The sequence below is a fragment of the Oryctolagus cuniculus genome, chromosome 2, assembly GCF_964237555.1.
Source record: "Oryctolagus cuniculus chromosome 2, mOryCun1.1, whole genome shotgun sequence".
NCBI lineage: Eukaryota > Metazoa > Chordata > Mammalia > Lagomorpha > Leporidae > Oryctolagus > Oryctolagus cuniculus.
Genome location: NC_091433.1, coordinates 176,596,319 through 176,616,782, shown reverse-complemented (window position 1 = coordinate 176,616,782; position 20,464 = coordinate 176,596,319). Strand labels below are relative to the sequence as shown.

Sequence of the window (20,464 nt, the reverse complement as noted above, 5' to 3'; positions counted from 1 at the left end):
AAGACCCAGATGTCAAAGTTCAGTGCCACCCACCAGGGCCAGACCCTCGGAGGTAGAAGCCTGTTAATGGCCTTGGTGTTGAAGATCAGTTCTCTGCCTTTTACTCATCCAAAAACCTCAACTCGGCAATGACTGGCTTCCTAGTCACCGGCAGTGCTCGGTGGAGCCCACACTAAGCTCCCTGTCTGCTGGGCCCAGGGCAACACGAAGAACTGTGCTAACCGTGAAGGGCGCTGAATTAGGATTCCGCACACACCCAGTACTCAGTGTGGGTCCCTCTGCCAGGCCCGGCCGGGAGCTCCAGTGCTGTTTACCCAGCCGGCGCACTGTTCTGCCAGAACACGAGCAGGAACTTTCCACACGGGTGGGGGGAGGCCACAGCAGAGCGCAGGTGGCGTGGACTGCGTCACTGCCCGCGCTGCCTCCCTCCCTGCGAGGGCATCGTCCACCTTCCACCTCCGGGGCAGTGCAAACAGCACCCCGAGGAACACAGTGGGTACTCGTTCAGCATCCTGGTGCGCCAGCCGCTTCCACTTCTGCGCTCTGGCTACCCCGGGCCGCCTCCCCAGGCTACGCTGGCCCAGCTGATGTGAAGATCAGGTTTCAGTGTTGAATCAGGCACAGCAGGTCCCCTTCTCGCATGACAGCTGCCTAGAACCCTCCCAGCACAGGGCTTCCCTCCAGCTTGCTTCCAGAAGGAGGGGCTCGGACCAGAGGGCAGCGACAAGGAAAAGGAACAAGCAGACAGGCTTAGGTTGTCAGGCTTTATTGTTAGCCCGTGTCTGGCTGGGTGCAGAACTGCCCCCGCCATCTTGGCTACCATGGGCCTCCTGGGAGAATGGGCGGCAAAGACGGCTCCAGACGGCTCTCAGCAGCCACTTCGGGCCCTGGGGCTTACAAATGGGGCACAGTGGGTCCCACCTTCCAGCGTGAAGTACAAACTCCGTCACAGTCAGACTTCAGCAGGAAGGAGATGTGGTCACAGCTGAAGGCACTTTGATAAGAGCAAGCCCACGTCGCAGCGCGTCCTCCTGGTCCTGGGCTAACGCTACAGTGCTCGTGGGGAAGCAGCCTGCCGGCAGCGGGCCCGCTCATGGGTAGAACTTCTTGCCGGGGCTGTTGGCATGGTCGATGAGCAGCTGGCACGGGGTGAACTGCTTGCCGTAGGCAGCCTCGTACTTGCGCAGCCGGTCTACTACCTTCTGAGCTCCGTACAGGTCCACAAAGCGGAAGGGCCCTGGATGGAGAAAGGCGACCCAGTTGAAGGTGAAGACAACACGGGCTCCAGGATGACACAAGCCCCTCCCAGCCCGCAGGACCAACCTCCAAGACAAGGTGGGAAGCCCAGCCCGAAGACGGCACCAATGTCCCCCTCTGCGGGGGTGGCCAGGATCCCTTCCTGCAGGCACATGACTGCCTCGTTCACAAACCTCGTCACCAGGCGGTACTGGATGTCCTCGTCGGAGGAGCTGTGAACCGGAAGACGGATGAGCGAGAGGGAGAGGGGGCAAGCAGGAGCCAGTGCACAGTGGGAAGTGAGGGGGGTGCTGGGTGCTGCACAGAGGTGCAGGCCGGGGGCCCCGCCTGTCCGCTGGGCAAAGGGGAGCGTCGCTTGCCCTGATTCACATGGAACGGAGTCCCTAGATCAGTTTTCTCTTGACCTCAGCAATGTCAAGTGCTTACAAGTGAGAATACAGGTCTCCACGGGGAAGGGGCCCTGCCACTGCTCTGGGGACCCCCCAGGGGGAAGGCTGGAGCCAGGGGGCCCACGGGAGGCTCCCAGCTTGCAGAGCCCTGGGCCAGCCTGGGAACACTCCCTTCAGGGGTGTGAAAGTCCGGGACAGGGACAGGGACAGCGCCGCTCCGGACCTCCAGAAGTGGCTGCTTCCGTGCCACGAGCCACTCAACAGGACTTACACCTCAGGCCTGGCGGGCAGCTTCAGACCTGCCAGAATACTGTCCATGTCAGAGTTCAAATTCTTGTCTTTTGAACCCTCCTGATAGATGTAAAAACCTTTCCCAGACTTGCGACCTGAAAAACAAGAAATGACGGCGTTACTGCTCCATTTTCTCAGAGCCCTGGTCCAAGAATTCTCGTCTCTGCTGCTTGGCCATGCAGCGCCGGCCTCCGGTCTGAAGCTGGCGTGGGTGTGTCGCTCACTCCAGCAGCGATTCAGGCTCCGTCAGAAGAGCGAGCAGGGATGGAGCGTGGGGACCCGTGTGTCTGGAGGAAGGACCACTGGACAAGTTTTAACGTTCACACAGACAAGCCAGGAGGGCCAGGGCCTAGCGCTGGTGTTGCTGTTCTGCCCAGAGAAAGCCACGTGTCTGTGTGCCTCCACCGTGTGCACGGCACCACGAGGTTTCACTGTCTCCCCATAGGAGGCCAGACAGCACGGTGAGATCCGTCCTCGGGCATAACCCGTCCCCCACCCAGATAGTTCTTGTGAACTCACGTGAAATTCCCCATGGCCAGACTCCCCATGCGCCCCCTGACTCTGGGGGGCGGGAGACCTCTTGGAAGGTCCCCCGAGCTCACTCACCCAGGAAGCCCTTGGCCACCATCTGCTGCAGCAGCTCCAGGCTCCCGCCTCCAAACCGCTCCCCAAAGGCCTTGCCTAGGTCTTCGGCCACGTGTTTCGCCACATCCACGCCGACTTCATCTGCCAGCGTGGCAGCACCCACGGGAAAGCCGAAGCTTGTGGTCAAGGAATCCAGCTTCTTGGGGCCAACTCCTTCCTGCACAGGAAGTGAAGGCGGGATCTCAGGGGAAGGTCATCCCAGAGCCCCCACCAAGTCCCTCAGGGCAGATCCTGACACAACCTTTGCGAAACCCACTTCCCTTCTGGGTGCCGCGCGGCCAGGTCAACACTGGCCCCGTCCCGGACAGCACAAAGAGGTCTGGGGCCGTGGGTGGGAAGTCTGAACCTGGAATCTGTCACACTTTAGAGATTGGTAGAGCAGACCAAATGACGCACTGCCTTTTTGTCTACACGTCTAATGTCAGTAGGGAGGTCCCACGGCAGATGGGCAGAGCCCCGGGACCTGCGTGTGCGTAAGTGCCTGCCGGGGCGACGCCCCCTGTCCTGCCGGGGCACGCCCTGGACGGCCACGGGAGACGCGGCACGCAGCAGCAGCACAGGCAGCACGGTGGACCCACAGGCTCTGCTGTGGAAGGTCCACGCCCAGCCGCGAAGCCGGCAGAGGGTGGCGGGAGGCCTCTGGCTCGTGGAGCAGTGAGGAAGCTGAGTGTGGGGTGAGCCCCGGCTTCCCACTGCCACGCGGCGAGGAAGTGGCAGGGGCTGGTGCGTGAGAGGGACGCGCGTTCCTCATCCCCCCACACGGCAGGGCGCTCCTACCTGGAGGATTCGTATGACTTCGGACATCATGGGGGCGAGACACCTGGTGGTGTAGAAGCCAGGTCCATCCTGCAAGGGAGAGGACGGGAGCTACTGCCCATCGCCGCTCCTCCTCCCCGCTCCCTGCTCCCGAATCCAAAACCAGCCTCACTGCCCCAGGTGTCATCTCAAAATTTAAGGTGATTTAGAAATCTCAATCTGAAGTCTTAAAACTAAACCGAGGAGGCCAGTGTTGTGGTGCAGGGGGTTAGGCTGCGGTCTGCGACACCAGCATCCCGTGTGGGAGTGGTTTGAGTTCCTGACGCTCCATTCCCAATCCAGCACCTGGGAAAGTGGCGGAAGACGGCCCAAGTGCTTGGGCCCCTGCACCCATGTGGGAGACCCGGATGAAGCTCCTGGCGCCTGGCTCTGGCCTGGCACAGCCCCTCCTGCTGCAGCCATTTGGAGAGTGAACTAGGAGATGGAAGTTCTAACTCTGCCTTTTAAATCTCAAAAACCAAAAACCCAAACCCCAAACAGCGGGGAGGCCCTCCCAGGGGTGGCCTGCTGCACCCTGTCATTCCTTGGTCATCTTCAAGGCTCCGCACACCTGACACTGCCCACCCCTGCCTCCTCTCAGGGGTGCAGTCAATTGCACTGTCCATCCTGGACACAGCCGAGGGAAAGCACCCAGGAGAGCGGGGGTGTTTGCCCCAGAATGAGCACAGCCAGGCCTGGAGGTGCCTGCCAGACACACAGCCCCTCACCTTGACCACCACGATGACCTTGCCCTGCTTGAGGCCCACTGCCACCGCGGAAGCAGTGGTGTCCTTGGAGGTCTTCTGGGTGGTGATGATCTCCAGCAGCTGCATCTTGTCCACGGGGGAGAAGTAGTGCATGCCGATCACCTGGGGGGACGGGACGAGGCCGGCAGACTGAGCGCTGAGCAGTCCCCTCCTACGGCCCCTCCCGCTGGGGGACACCGAGAAAGGTGGGTGCATCCAGAACAGGCAGTCAAGTGGCTTGGCCTCATGTGCTTACAGAGAGTGTATGGGGATCCCCCCCTCTTAATTACTTCCGGGACATTTGGTCCCTCTACCCACAGTCAGTGCCAAAACCACAGCCCAGGCCAAACAAGGTCTGTCGGGGATGAGCGAGCGAAGGCCCCACTGCGTAACCGCCTGCTGGTTCAGGTGACAGGTCCACGTTTGCAGGGAGGACAAGCGGAAGGAGTAGGTCGGACTTTGCCTCCAGTAGGCCCTTCTGGTGAACTGGATGCAGGCTGAGGTTTGAGAAGCTCCTCAGTAAGCAGAACGGCCAGAGCCGTCTAGGCCATTCACCTGGCACTGTGCTTTCTCCCGCACCTCAGCTACAGGGCGCAGCTGGGACCATCCACCTGCTCCTTAGTCATTTGTGCCACATTCCTTTCCCTACTCCATTGTAACCCTGAACCAGTCAGTCTATCAAGGTTAAAATCAGCAGCTCACGGTCTGTTGTTCAGGGGCAGCAGGGACTCCATCCCAGGTCTGTGTCCGAAGCCCGACCACTGACTACTACATAACACGACACATTTGTCCCTTAGTATCTGCCTGAGGCTCACTGGTTCCGGGACCCATGGGTACCAAAATCCCCATTCAAGTCCCTCCTATAAAACGGTGCAGTATTTCACATAATCCTCGCTGGGCCTCCTGCATACTTTAGGTCATCTCCAGATTGTGGGGAGCAATCCGGACTAGACTGTTACTCGAATTAAGACTTATTCTATGCATCTGCTCTCCCACAATATGGCGTTGGGAGAGAAGTAAACAGCTTCCGCACAGCTGCCTCCAGTTCAACTGATAAACTGTAGGACTTGCTCCTGATTGGAGGAGAGCAGCGTACTCGGCGTGTGGGCAGCCGAGTTGGGATTGGCGGAGAAGGACTATAAAGGAGGAGAGAGACGGCATGCACCAGGAACATCTATGGGGAACATCTAAGGGAACCCGTGCAGCCCCCGAAAGAGCCGGCCGGCGGTGTGCCGCTCCCCTGCGGAAGTGGGGAATGCGGCCAGGGGGAACTGCCCTTCCACGGAGGTGGAAGGGATAGTAGCCAACCCGGGAAGAACCAGCAGCAAACCCGGGGAGGGCCGAGCAGACGAAAGAACAGCGCAGGGTCCTGTGTTGCTCCTCCACGAAGAGGGGGAGCGACATAATGGTGCCGTGACTCGGATAGGAAACCTGACTCGGATAGGAAACCTAGCACGGATAGGAAACTTAGGACGGATATGAAACTTAGGAGGGAAGAAACGGGAAGAAACGGGAAGAACTAGGGAAAATATCGGAGAGAGAAACTAGCAAACAGTCTAGGGAAAATATCGGAGAGACTAGCAAACAGCCTAGGGAAAAGCCGGACGAAAAAGGAGCCGGAAGAAGCTATTGAAAGCCTAGGCATAGATTCGGATACGGACTACGGGGGGAAGCTGGGAGAAATCTCTAAGGTCGAAAGCGAAAGTGAAAGCTAGAACAAACAGACTCGGACGCGGACTGTGGGGAGAGGCCAGGAGAAATGAGGGAGGAGTATTGTTGGAGGAAAGCTTGGGGAAACATACCGGGTAGAGAAAAATGTTAGGGAAATTGAAGCCGCAGGGGGCAGGCCAAGGCGGAAACGGAAGCCACTTTGGGGTTCTCAAGTTAGCCCGGGAATGGGGGGCGAAAAGTTGAAACCAGAAGCTGAAACGTGAGCCAGGTTGGGATCCGTCTGATTAGCCCGGGGAGCAAAGGACGGGAAGCCAAACCGTGGGGCGGAGACGTACGCTGGGTTGAATTCGCCAGGCTAGCCCGGGGAACTTAGATTGAATGCTAGTGGCGGACACGCAAGCTACGCTGTGTTACTCGCGGAAGCCGCCGCGTGCAGAGAGAGCACGGGGCGTGAATAGATAGGGAACGCTGGCGTAGGCCGTGGTTCAGACGCGAAAGGGTTAAGCGTGGAGACCGCGGAGCGCGCAAAGCCGAGCCGCGCAAAGCCGGGAAGCTGCGCAGATGAGAGAGGCGCGCGGGCTGAAGCGGCGCAGAGCCGGGAACCCGCCGGCGGGGCGAGGTGCCGGGAAGCTGCGGGGATAAGAGAAACAGAAGTTTGGAAGTGAAGTAAAAGAGAAATGGGAATGCTGGAAGATAGAAGTGAAATGGGAGAGGTAGGAATGCCCGGAGATAGAGAAATAGAGAAAAATAAGGCCTCCCCTCAACATGCCAATTAGAAGGCTTGGATTCGGTCTGCCCGATTAGTGAGGCGATGAGCACCTGGGCGGCTAGCCGCAGGTCACCGAAGACAGGCACGAATTAACATCAGTAAAGCTTCCCCACAATGCAATAATTAGGAGGCTTGGATTCGGTCTGCCTGATTTAAGGCGGTAAGCGCCAGCAAAGCTCGACCAGAGTACGAGCTGCAGGTCACCGAAGATAGGCACAAACTAACACTAATAAGTCTCCCCCACAATACGGCAATGAGAAGGCTTGGATTCGGTTTGCCTGATAGGTTTTGTAAACACCTGCAGGCAGTTCTAGCAGAGCAGAGTATGCGCTGCAGGGCACCGAACACAGGCACGCATCAGCGCCTAAAAACCTCCTCACAATGGCGAAGAGAGGACCCGGATTCGGTTTTCCTGATTGATAGGACTTGTAAGAGCCTGTGGCAACTCTAGCAAGTAGAGCAGAGTGTGTGCCGCGGGACACCGAAGACAGGCGCGTATCAACGCTAAAAAATAAAAAGAAAGGGGGATTTGTGGGGAGCAATCCGGACTAGACTGTTACTCGAATTAAGACTTATTCTATGCATCTGCTCTCCCACAATATGGCGTTGGGAGAGAAGTAAACAGCTTCCGCACAGCTGCCTCCAGTTCAACTGATAAACTGTAGGACTTGCTCCTGATTGGAGGAGAGCAGCGTACTCGGCGTGTGGGCAGCCGAGTTGGGATTGGCAGAGAAGGACTATAAAGGAGGAGAGAGACGGCATGCACCAGGAACATCTATGGGGAACATCTAAGGGAACCCGTGCAGCCCCCGAAAGAGCCGGCCGGCGGTGTGCCGCTCCCCTGCGGAAGTGGGGAATGCGGCCAGGGGGAACTGCCCTTCCACGGAGGTGGAAGGGATAGTAGCCAACCCGGGAAGAACCAGCAGCAAACCCGGGGAGGGCCGAGCAGACGAAAGAACAGCGCAGGGTCCTGTGTTGCTCCTCCACGAAGAGGGGGAGCGACACAGATGACGTCTCATAGGTGACACAGCGCAGATGCTAAGAGAACATGGTATGCTGTGCTGTGTAGGGATGACGACAAGAAAAAACAGTGAACGTGATCGGTAGAGGGGCGCTCCCTCGAGGGTGTGGCTCTGCAGTGGCGGAATCCGCGGATGTGACCCTGTGGCTGTACAGGGCCAGCTGCACACGGCTCGGTGAGCAGCGTGTGGAACCATCGACCCAGTGCTTCCAACCCCCAAGCTGTCCTTGCACTTTGGTCTAAAGTACCCTGGACCTGATTTAGACTGAGTATTCCTGTGTAAAAGGAATTAGCCTTTTCTGACATACGTAATATTTACATAATAAAGCATACAGATCTTAAAGTGTTCAGAGTGTTCTGACGATTGTATACACCCTCTTGTAATCACTACCTTGAGCAAAACACATTTACGTCACTCAGAGGGTTGTGCCAAGGGTGTCAGCCCATCTTTGATCCTGACTGAAGCACTGATGGTCTTGTGTCTTGAGAAAGCCCTGTCAGGGGCGAACCAGCACAGCTGGTCACCCTCCTCCAGCCCCTCTGGCCAGCAGGTGAGGCAAGCTAGCCAAGGCCCCGCCAGTGTGACGCCTGCTGCGCCCACAGGAGGACCGGAGCAGCACGGACGCTCCTTTAGTGCTGTCAGGTGCTGCAGGGCGGCTACCAACTGCTCCTCTGCCGTCACTGGCCTGCCCCTGCCAGCGCCACATTGCCTCTGCCCCGCGCTGTCACCCTGCGTCAGCAAGCTGGAAGAGGCGAAGAACAGGCTGTTGTGCTTCTAGCACACTGTGTATGAACAACTTTAGCTACTTCAAGGGCTTTTCTGTTTCCTGCCTCCCTTGGCTGGTCTGGTTAGCTAGGGTACCTGGTGCGCTCCGGGGACGTGAGCCGCCTTCTCTTTGCTTGAATGCTCTCTCCTCCCCTGGATTACTCAGCCTTTACATCTCAGCAGAGTGGACGCAGCTGCCACAACTTCTGACCCTCCATTCCCAGAGCTGGAGGCAGAACCAAACCCACCCTCCGCAGTCACCGATGCTCCGCAGTGAATCCAAGTTCTGCCGCGTCCCCTGTTTCAGGGCTTAACCTTCAGCGTCTAATTGCAGGATAACAGTGGGCTTTGTCGTCTCAACTTGAAAACTAATACCCAGGAGGGATGCAGTGCCCCGTGACAGTACACCTTATTGTACTGCACTGACTCCCGCATCTCGGGCAGGTGACGGCCTCACGACCCACAGCCGGCCCTCTGTCCACGCTCCTGCCCGCATCATGAGCCTGGAGCAGTACAGCATCGCTGGGTTTTCCTCTGTTCAGTTTACCTTCTCTGGTCTTTTGCTGACAGCAGCAATTTCATTGATGGGGAGAGCAGATGTGTTACTGGCAAAGACACAGTGATCTGGAATGACCTGCAGGAAGAGCATGTCAGAGTGGGTCATGTCGGCCTGGGAGATGAGGGCAGAGCACAGCACAGCTGTGAGTGACCCCTGGGCCCGCCCCCTTGCACACTCAGACAATGACGGAGCACCCGGGCTATGGGCTGTCATAAGCCCACCTGATGCCCACCTGGAGACCCCACCTCAGCAGCTGAGTAGGTAAAATGCCCTTGACGAACACTGAGAAGATGGCCCTGAATCAAGCAAGCACGGGCCCACCCCTCTCCTTGTTTGGATCTGCGCTGGAGTTTGAAAGCTATGACCTCCCCAGCCTGGCGTCACCTGCGGCCTGGCCTCCATCTCACCAGCACCGGAAAGCATGGCTGCTGGCTTCCAGTGGTAGAAACAAGTCCCACAGACAGCCCAGGTCCCAGGAGAGGGGGAACAGACTCCTCTCTGTGGGGGACGACACGTGCAGGTCCAAGGAGCAGTCACGTTTCCGGCCATCTTTGGAGCCCTCGGTTTGCTCTTCCTAGAGGACTGTACTCTAAGCATTAGACACCAGGCCCCTGCTGATAGAACTCAGGCTATGTTAGCTTTCCTACAGCCTTGCTGTAATACCTGTTCACATCCCTCTTTTTTTAAATTTATTTATTCACAAAAATAACAGAGCAAGGGGGAGAGGGCCAAAGCCAGGAGCCAGGAGCTTCTTCCAGATCTCCCACAAAGGTGGCAGGGGCCCAAACACCTGGGCCATTTGCTTTCCTTAAGCCATTGGCAGGGACTGGATCCGAAGTGGAGCAGCCTGGAATCAAACCAGCACCCATACGAGATGCCAGCATCACAGGCAGCAGCTTGACCCCATATGCTGGAATGCTGGCCCTCACATCCCACTCTGGAGTAACCAAAATCATGGGATCCTCAAGTCTATGAACAAGCTAGCTCCTGTCTGTGATGTGCCTGCTCACCCTCTAAATGTCTGCGACAGGCAAGGCTGGGTCAGGCTGACGCCAGGGCCTAGAACTCAATCTGCTCCTCCCACTTGGGTGGCAGGGGCCCGAGCGCTCGAGCCATCATCCGCTGGCTCCCGGGGTGCACTGGAAGCTGGACTGCGAGTAGCTGGGACTCAAACCAGCACTCTGATATGGGATGCATGTTGCCTCCCAGGGCGCACAGTGGCAAGGCCACATCCCCGTCAGTAAGGGCACTTCTCCCCACCCTGCCCTGACTGCTTCTGACGCTTCTAGAACCTACCTCCACTGGCCCAGCGGTGATCCCACAGCCCTGGGACTACCACTTAAGGCTCTAGGCTGGAAGTGTCACCTAACACAGATGGGACACAATCTTCCCAGCTCTCCAGAGTTTCTGCCTCAGCTGAGTTCACTGTGCTAAAGGGCAGATTCTGGAATATGTGCTTCGCAAGTGGAGTTTGCCCTCAGCACCTGCCTTTGGTTTCTCCTGAGCTTCAGTGGGGCAGGGCTGATGCCCACGGGCAGGGGAATCATCACAGTCCACGCATGCAGACGCTGCATGGGCCGCCGAGCCACCACCATTCCCTGCTCCCCGTATCCAGCCGCGGCCAGTCTAGGCCTTGCCCCTACTGCGTGCCTCAATTACTGCCATTTCTTCTTTCCTGGCCTCTTCCTTTGTTTCTTTTCCTTCCTCCTTCCCTTTTTTGTTTTTTAGAAGATTTATATATGTTTTCGAAAGGCAGAATGACAATCGTTGGGGGAGTGGGTGAAAGGGAGAAGAGAGAGAGAGATCTTCCACCTGCAAAGGCCGGGACTGGCCCAGGCTGAAGCCAGGAACCAGAACTCCACCCAAGTCTCTCACGTGGGTGGCAGAGACTTGGGCCATCATCTGCTGCCTCCTGGGCTCATTAGCAGGAAGCTGGATTAAACTGTAGAGCGGCTGGGACTTGACTCAGAGACTCCAATATGGGATGCAGGTGTCCACCCAAGGGCTCCTTCTTCTTTTTTTTTTTTTTTTTTTTAAAGATTTATTTTATCTGAGAGTCAGAGTTACACAGAGAGAGAAGGAGAGGCAGAGAGAGAAAGAGAGAGGTCTTCCATCTGCTGGTTCACTCCCCAATTGGCCGCAATGGCCGGAGCTGTGCCGACCCGAAGCCAGGAGCCAGGAGCTTCCTCTGGGTCTCCCACACAGGTACAGGGGCCCATGGACTTGGGCCATCTTCCACTGCTTTCCCAGGCTACAGCAGAGAGCTGGATCAGAAGTGGAGCAGCTGGGACATGAACCGGTGCCCATATGGGATGCCAGCGCTGCAGGAGGCGGCTTTACCCGTTCAGCCACAGCGCTGACCCCAAGGGCTCCTTCTTTATAATGCCTGCATCAAGCACCCATTTTATTCACGTGACCCCAACTCAAGAACTGGCTATATAGGGCATTCGGGAGCAGGACCAGAGCAGCATTTCCCCAGGACAAGCGTCTGACTCCTGCCCAAACTGTTTTCTCGCTGCGTCCTTTGCTGCCTTGACCTGAAGGAGCCTGGTGAAGGCTTGCAGGCAGCCAGCCAATCTCAAGACAACTGGCCAAGGGCCGGTGTTGTGGCATAGCAAGTAAAAGCTGCCACCTGCAGTGCCAGCATCCCATACGGGCGCTGGTTCGAGTCCTGGCTGCTCCACTTCTGACCCAGCTCTCTGCTGTGGCCTGGGAAAGCAGTAGACAACAGCCCAAGTCCTTGGGCCCCTGCACCCACGTGGGAGACCTGAAAGCAGCTCCTGGCTCCTGGCTTTGGATTGGCGCAGCTCTGGCTGTTGTGGCCAACTGGGGAGTGAACCAGCGGATGGAAGACCTCTCTCTCTCCTTCTCTCTGCCTCTTCTTCTCTGTATAACTCTGACTTTCAAATAAAAATAAATAAATCTGGAAAAAAAAAAAAAAAAAAACATCTGGCCAGACCCCGTCAGGTTCTCTGCATGTTTGTGTGTCTGAATTCCCACAGGAATGAGGCTGCTGAAGCCTGAATTTTCCCTGTAGGATTAAGATTTGACTTTGATAACTGCCTAGTGAGCTCACACAGAAACTGTGTTTGGAGATGAACGTTCTACAAGGAGAACTGAGAGCCTCCTGTAATTCTTTGACAGATCCGCTTGGCCCCGCCCCCCCACCCCCAACACCCAGACTCCAGCACTGCAGGTGCCTCACTCACCGCTTCCACCTCCTTGAGCACCTTGTGCTTAAGACTGAGGTCCTCAAACACAGCTTCTATCACCATGTCAGCCTTCTCAAAATTCTGGTAATCTAGCTGGCCCGTCAGGTTGCTGAAGATGGAGTCCCTCTCGAATGACGTCAGAGCTTTCTTCTTCACTTTATCGTTCAATCTAGAAAAACACAGCCCTATCAGAGGAGACGAAGGAACTGACATTCACTGAGTGTCCGGGGCAGACCTGGCTGGGTGTGGTTTTCACCAACTCACAGACACTGTTCACTCCCACTGTGCGTGAGCTGAGCTGCTAGTGAAGGGAGCGTACCGGCACGCACAGGGCGAACACTATCACTCACAGAGCAGAAACACATGCCATGAGGAGTAACCACGGCAAAATAAAGAAACAGCTCTGGTAACTCCCCCTCCCACCCCAAACAGGAGAAGCGGCGTGAGCGTGTCGTGCCCCGTGTGGTTCTGTAGCTGTGACCTTCCAGAGGACAGAAGCACACATCATTTCTCTTATTCTCAATCAGTTCCCACTCAGCACCTTACAACACACTGCACTGATTACATCAAATATTAACTCAAGGTTTCTCTTTTCCACTGGAGCTAAGAAGGACTCCTGCTACTCAGACAGCCATTTTTTTTATTGCCAAAGAAGACAGGCTCTTCTAGGTTCAATCTGACCGCACTTTCAGAATTAATGATGCAGTTTTCCTCTGAATGAAGAGTGAAGCTAAACCCCAATCAGTAATTTCCTTAACCAAAAGAAAAATACGTCCAAAGACAAATTCAAGCAAGTACTCAATTGAGGACTTAAATCCATGCTTTGAGGCAGATGAAGACCTCTCTCCCCACCTCTCTTCAAATAAATAAAATAAATCCTAAAAAAAAAAGGCATGAGTTCAACCCTCTTGGCTTCTGACAACAGTCAGCAAAGAACGTTATCTGTCAGTCAGAGTTCCAAACATCTTACCTGCTCTAACTTGGACGCCTGTTCCTGAGATGACAGAAACATCAGGGCCACGTCAGCAGCATTGTGAGCATGTGAGCAGCACTTGCTAACTTTTTTTTTTTTTTTTTAATTTATTTTATTTACTTGAAAGACAGAGACAGAGAGGGAGAGACAGAGAGATCCTCCATTCGCTGCTTCACTCCCCAAACAGCTGCAACGGCAGGGTCTAGGCCAGGCTAAGTCAGGAGCCTGGAATTCCATCTTGGTCTCCCACAATGGGTGGCAGGGACTGAAGTACTCACGCCTTCTTCTTTTTTTTTTTTTTTAAAGATTTATTTATTTATTTGAAAGGCAGAGCTCCAGAGTGGCAGAGGCAGAGAGAGAGAAGCCGAGTTACAGAGAGGCAGAAGCAAAGAGAGCAAGAGGTCTTCCATCTGCTAGTCCACTGCCCAGATGGCTGCAATGGCTGGAGCTGTGCCAATCTGAAGCCAGAAGCCGGGAGCTTCTGGGTCTCCCACACAGGTGCAGGGGCCCAAGGACTTGAGCCATCTTCTACTGCTTTCCCAGGCCACAGCAGAGAGCTGGATGGGAAGAAGAGCAGCCGGGACTCAAACCAGCGCCCATATGTGATGCTGGCACCACAGGTGTCAGTTTTACATGCTACGCCACAGTGCCAGCCCTATCTTCTACTTCTTTCCCATGTGCATTAGCAGGGAGACGGATTGAAAGCAGAGCACCTGGGACTTGAACTGGCACTCCTATGGGGTGCCTGCATTACACGTGGCAGTTCACCCTTCTATGCCACAATGCCAGTCCTGACATTTCTAAGACTAAAAGCGACACCAAAGCAGTTGTATCCAAAAGACATGGAGGGAGGAAGCTTCTCTAGAGCAATAATTAATTTTGGTGACTGTAAGAAACGCTGCTTCGGGATGCTTGACGCCGGTCCAGGGCAACGCTCTGGAAGCACGGGTATTTTTTGGGTCAGACTCTTCCTGTGACTCCTTAGTGTCTCATTCTAAGGTGCTAACATTATTACACCTGCCAGGTCCGTGTGGGCATCATGGAAGCACTGCATGAGCCTCTGTGCGCACACAGATTACACAATGCTTAAGCTACGACCACTTAAGAAACAGGAAAAGCTCACTCAGCTAAAAGTCACATGCAGGACGTCTGAAGTGCAGACAGCTTGTCCATTATACTTGAGCAGAAAACTGTGCTGAAGCCAACCCCCAGTGCGGCCAAGGTGCCGTTTCCTCCTTCCTGTCTGCATAGTGTGTGTGTGTGTGTGTGTGTGTGTGTGTGTGTGTATAAGTGAGGGGCTAAGCAGGGAAGAAGGCATAAAACAGTCCCCCTTTGCTAATCCAGAGGTAAGGTGGGAACTCGGATGAGTGGACTAAGCAGTTAAGGGCCTCACGCTCTATCGTCTGTCAGGAAGAACAAGGCTCAGGAGTTTAGATCCTGGCCCTGTCTTCTCCCTCAGTCCCGCACATGTCCTCATCCCCTAACCTCAGCGCTCCTCACACACAGGGGCCTTGCTGTTTCAGTAATCCACAGCAACACAGCAAGGACATGCCAATGCCAAAACCTCCGATCTGAGAAACTAGTCTCATACTAAACTGTAACATATATGGCATTAAAAAAGACCATCCAGGGGCCGGTGCTGCGGCCCAGCAGGTAAAGCCTCTGCCTGTGTCGCTGGCATCCCATATGGGCGGTGGTTCTAGTTTCAGCTGCTCCATGTAAAGGCTTGGGAAAAGCAGAGGAAGATGCCCCAAGTGTGAGGGCCCTGGCACCCATGTGGGAGAAAGCGCCTGGCTCCGACCAGGCTTAGTGCTGGCCACTGTGGCTATCTGGGGAGTGAACCAGCGATGGAAGATCTCTCCCTGTCTCTCCCTCTCTTTCTCTTTCTCTAACTCTTTGAAATAAATATATCAATCTTTTTAAAAAGTTAAAAAAAAATTCCTCTCTGTTTTTCCCTCTCTCTGTAACTCTGCCTCTCAAATTAATAAAGAAATCTTAAAAAATAAGTTAAAAAACTAAAATAAAAAAATATAAAGACCAAATTAGATGAGGTTTTCCTTTCTGCAAAGACTACAGACGCCAAACATGTTAAAAGGCTACAAAACAGGATGAAGTCAAAGAAGGAATTGGCATTTCTAAAAATCAAAAGAAACTTGGCTTAAATCTGGAGGAGCCAGTGTGTTCAAGAAAATAAATTTGTGTTGGGGCTGGCGCTGTGGCATAGTGAGTAAAGCTGCCGTCTACAATGCCAGCATCCCACCTGGGGTGTCAGTTTGAGTCCCGGCTGCTCCACTTCTGATCCAGCTCTCTGCTATGGCCCGGGAAAGCAGTGGAAGATGGCCCAAGTCCTTGGGCCCTTGTAACCGCGTGGGAGACCCAAAAGAAGCTCCGGGCTCCTGGCTTCGGATTGGTACAGCTCCAGCCATTGTGGTCATTTGGCAGTGGATGGAAGACCTCACACTCTAACTCTGCCTTTCAAATAAATAAATAAATCTTTAAAAAAAAGAAAAGGAATTTGCAATGATAAAAATGAAGACCAAATCAAACAGACAAGACCCTCAAAGCATTCTACTCCTGGCAAAACCAGAGAGCAGGCTTACCCTTTGAACACTTGTTGCTGTCCTCGGCCCAGCCCGGCTAGTGTCGCATCTTTAAGGATGGTGTTCAATCCCTTGTCCACAGAGACCTGAGCAATGCCGGCTCCCATCAGCCCTGCCCCAAGAATAGCGAGCTGCCTGAAAGGAAAGGATAAAAGCTTGATAAATGACTGATTTCAGTAAAAGGGGATGTGGCACCCATTATCATCCAATAAGCCAACTACAGCAGACACAGAGGGTTATTTCAAATAATTTTCCTCTATAAAAATACTTCTTATATTACTTGATGAGGATGCTGCCTTTTTGTTTTGGTATCGTATCTCATCTGCCTGCAGCAGTGAGCGGCACACGCGGATGGAAGCAGCACCCTGAAGCTGCTAACCAGGCTTCTCAGATTCCGGTGCGCTCTCTGCCGTGACGTGCAGTGTCTTCAGTTGACAGTGTTGTGTCTGTGGGGGACAGGGAAAGGTACGGTGGTGGGGTAGGGGTTGGTATGTTTGGACTTCTGTGACTCTGCCGGTCTCTAATATTTTTGTTTTTTACTTTCTTTCCCATCACAATAAATTCTCCTCTTACATAATCAGAAGTTAGTAGCATTTAGGGAGTGCATGGTGAAGAGGTGGCTTTGTCTTCCTTATTAATCTGGTTGGTTTTTGTGAATGGGCGATGAGAAACAGATTTAAGTGCACCACAGCAGTCATTTACCCCACCTATGGAACGCCAGTCAGTGTTAGGCGGAAGAGCCGCAACTGGCTCTGACCAACACTAACCACGAAGTAAGCTGGAGAACTAATTATGGCTGGACTCCAGTCCACACGGAAACCAGGCCTCTAGTCCAGAATCTTACCTTGTCTCTCCCAGGCTTCTTATCCATGTTATTGTCTACTTTGGGTTGTAATCTCACTACAGGTGAGAAGATGGAGAAGCTCCTACTAAGCACTCTCTTAAACCCTTCACAGTAACTCAGCTACCTGATGCTATGACATTTGGCCTGGATAAGTCTTCACCGAAGGCCACCCTACGTGACACAGAGTGTTTGGTGACTCTAACTACTAAATGCCAGTAGTACTCCTCTCTTCCCACTTGTAACAACCAAAAACATCCACACACGGAGGCAAATGTCAAATTATCCATGCTGAATCACTGAGATCGGTGGTGAGCCTGGGGCACCACTAAACCTCAGACCCTGCACAGCTACCAGGCAGTGTTCTGCTGAGAAAGGCCTCTGATGAGATCAGACATGAAATCAGCAAGCAGGCTCTCCGATGCTCAGGCTGCAGGCTGAGAGGAGGACAAGCCTTTACCAATCGCAGTGAGGCTTTATGCTGTCAGATTCCAAGACAGCATTTCAAGTCATGGGGACAGAAGGTCACTGAACACTGCAAAAGCTGTGTATCTGTGTAGGAAGGGAGACCAAAACCAAGTATGTAGGAGCCATCACTATGAGGCAAGAATGCCTCTGTAGGACTCCCTAGAGGGGTTTGGAGAAACCCCAGAACTTTGAAAGCCAAGACACTTCTTGGTCGAGTTGGGGGAATGTAGGTGGCTAGGGGAGGAGCTGAGGCCAGCGTAGGTTGATGACTGACAGCTCCTAGCAGAACCATGTGCCAGCGGGGGCTGGTAACTGACAGCCCCAGCCAACCTGGGTTAACAGCTCCTGCTCCTGGCAGCCCCACAGGGGTCAGAGATCACAGCTCCAGGTCTGCATTTAGAAATTTGTTTTTGTTGTTGTTTGTTTTCTTAATGTTGTTATCTTTTCTTTTTTTGTTACAAACACTGTGTCAAGGGCTGACTTTCAAGAAACCTGAACCCCATTTCCCCAGGATGAAGATCTGCCTTTTTTTTTTTTTTTTTTTTTTTTTGGACAGGCAGAGTGGACAGTGAGAGAGAGAGAGATAGAGAGAAAGGTCTTCCTTTTTCCATTGGTTCACCCCCCAAATGGCCACAACAGCTGGTGCGCTGTGGCCGGCGCACCGCGCTGATCCAAAGCCAGGAGCCAGGTGCTTCTCCTGGTCTCCCATGGGGTGCAGGGCCCAAGCACTTGGGCCATCCTCCACTGCACTCCCTGGCCACAGCAGAGAGCTGGCCTGGAAGAGGGGCAACCGGGACAGAATCCGGCGCCCCGACCGGGACTAGAACCCGGTGTGCCGGCGTCGCAAGATTTGCATTTTGATGGTTGTGGCTGATCAGCCATTGGACAGTGGCAGCTGGCCCATATGACAGCCTGGCCTGGCCTGTATGACAGGTCTCCTTCTGTGCACCACCCAGGCTCCTTTTCCTTCCTGGGTGCAGAAACTGCCAAGATCCACAATGCTGCCAAGCCACAACCAGCACTAGCTGGAAACGTCCAACATGGCTGCAGCAGGAGTCCCTCCTCCCCCATGGCTTTCAGGTCATTAAACCGTCAATACAATAAAATGACCATGGATAATGGATAAATACATTAAATAATAATGAAGTTACCACTCCTCTCATGCATCCAATGCCACGGTATTTCTGCTATTTCCCAAGAAGGACACAGAACTGGGCGGTGCTTATACCCTGCTCCTAGCTCCGTCCTCTTCTGAATATTCCAAAGAGCCCCACCCCAGACTCGACCTCCCCTGCCCCAAGCCTAACCTTGCTGATGGGGCTTTTTCACTGTCAGCAGTTGTTCCTAGGAAAGGGGTTTTCCTTGAGGCCTTTGGGAATTTTTGTTTGTGCATGGCTTGGTTCTTGAACTTGTACTTTTTTGTTTTGCTCCACGGAAATCCTGCTCTCTGTACAGCTTTATGCCTCCAGCTTCGAATGCTTCCATGTGTGGAGGGAGAACCTGCAGCCCAGCCAGCAGCCCCCAAGCCTACACCAGTGGGATTAAGTGCTCAGATGTGCGTGGGACAGGGCAGGGCAAGACTGAGTTACCAAGCGGGCCTAGTTCTGGGAATCGTCAAAGACCGTGCACACAAATCCACAGCGCTTCTGAGGTGTCGAACTTACTTGACTTCCTTCTGCGGAGCTCCAAATTTATTCTTCTTGCATAGGACTTGACCATGATAAAGTCCCATCAAGGCCTTTGATTCTTTGGTCATTGCAAGTTCTCCAAATTTCTGAAACGCAAAAGGGAACGAGAGAAGGGCAGGACTTCAGTTTGGGTGAGGTGGCTTCCTCAGCTGGTTTTCTCTGCAGAGCAGAGGCACACAGAGCTGTTTCCCAGGGGTTCTCGGGAGGGGTGGGTCTGTGCTGCAGCGGCGTCTCTGTCTCCCACAGAAGTGTCCTTGCCTCACACTTCCAATGTGGAACACTTTCCGAATGCCTTGACTCTTTTTTTTTTTTTTTTAAAGATTTATTTTATTTATTTGAAAGACAGAGTTACAGAAAGAGGTAGAGACAGAGAGAGGAGTCTTCCATCTGCTGGTTCACTTCCCAGATGGTCGCAATGGCCGGAGCTGTGCTGATCCGAAGCCAGGAGCCAGGAGCTTCTTCCAGGTCTCCCATGTGGGTGCAGGGGCCCAAGGACTTGGGCCATCTTCCACTGCTATCCCAGGCTGTAGCAGAGAGCTGGATCAGAAGAGGAGCAGCCGGGACTTGAACTGGCGCCCATAAGGGATGCCAGCACTTCAGGCCAGGGCGTTAACCCGCTGCGCCACAGCGCCAGCCCCTGTCCTGACTCTTTATAACAGAGGTGTGGCAACCTTTTCATAGAATTAGTCAGCACCGAAGCGGGCCTTCACAGTCACCTCAAACAACTCCTCATTTCAGACTGGGAAAAAAGGCTCAGAGTGACTCTGCTCAAAGCCACACTGACCCTAAGTGGCAGAAACAGAACTTGCATCCAGCAGTAAGACTCCTAGCTCCAGCTCTCTCACTGTTGCAGGCTGCCCAATATGACACCTGCCACTTAAAAGATACCTTAGGAGCGGGCATTTAGCCCAGTGGTTAAGATGGCATGCGGGGCCAGGGCTGTGGCGCAGCGGGTAAAGCCACCGCCTGCAGTGCCCGCATCCCATATGGTTTCTGGTTCTAGTCCCAGCTGCTCCACTTCTGATCCAGCTCTCTGCTATGGCCTGGGAAAGCAGAAGAAGATGGCTCAAGTCCTTGGGCCCCTGCACCCACGTGGGAAGACTAGGAGGAAACTCTTGGCTCTTGGCTTCGGATCAGTGCAGCTCCAGCTGTTGCAGCCAACTGGGGAGTGAACCAGCGGATGGAAGACCTCTCTCTCTCTGCCTCTCCTTTTCTCTCTGAATAACCCTACCTTGCAAATAAATAAATTAAAAAAAAAAAAAAAAAAGAAAGACGGCATGCATCCCTCATCGGGGTAGCTGAGAATAATGAGTCATGGTTCCAGCTCTTTTTTTTTCTTTAAATTTGTAAGGCAGAGTGGCACAGGGAGAGAGAGAGAGAGAGAGACAGACAGACAGAGAGACAGAGGGAGAGAAAGAGGCAGAGATCTCCCATCTGCTGGTTCACTCCCCAAATGTCAGGTATCCCATGTGGGTGGCAGGGGCTCAAACACTTGAGCCATCATCCACTGCCTCCCAGGTGCATTAGCAGGACTCAAACTGGCACCCTACTAAGGGATGTGTGTGCCTCAAGCAGCAGTTTAACCTGCAGCGCTACAATGCCAGCCCCAAGCTCCGGTTTTGACTCCAGCTTCTTGCCGATGCATATCCTGGGAGACAGCAATGAAGGCTTAAGTAACTGGGTTCCCGCCACCCACACAGAGAATCAGACTGCCCTCCTGCTTCCCAGGTTCAGCCCCAGCCCAGCTCCAGCTGTTGCAGGCATCTGGGAAGT

The 20,464-nt window shown here is 54.0% G+C and overlaps 1 protein-coding gene across 1 annotated transcript in view; it reads right to left on the bottom strand.

The window, feature by feature from the left end:
• Positions 1–750: 750 nt before the first annotated feature.
• Positions 751–20,464, bottom strand: part of HADHA (hydroxyacyl-CoA dehydrogenase trifunctional multienzyme complex subunit alpha) — a 50,364-nt gene continuing 30,650 nt past the window's right edge. Inside the window, exons 11-20 of the mRNA XM_002709814.5 lie at positions 18,668–18,777; positions 15,695–15,829; positions 12,119–12,290; positions 8,898–8,984; positions 4,106–4,246; positions 3,360–3,428; positions 2,544–2,739; positions 1,918–2,032; positions 1,324–1,469; positions 751–1,237 (exon numbers count right to left, since the gene is read on the bottom strand). Of these exons, the coding sequence (XP_002709860.1) occupies positions 1,092–1,237; positions 1,324–1,469; positions 1,918–2,032; positions 2,544–2,739; positions 3,360–3,428; positions 4,106–4,246; positions 8,898–8,984; positions 12,119–12,290; positions 15,695–15,829; positions 18,668–18,777 (1,317 nt within the window). The 3' untranslated portion in view covers positions 751–1,091. The remainder of the gene's footprint in view (positions 1,238–1,323; positions 1,470–1,917; positions 2,033–2,543; positions 2,740–3,359; positions 3,429–4,105; positions 4,247–8,897; positions 8,985–12,118; positions 12,291–15,694; positions 15,830–18,667; positions 18,778–20,464) is intronic.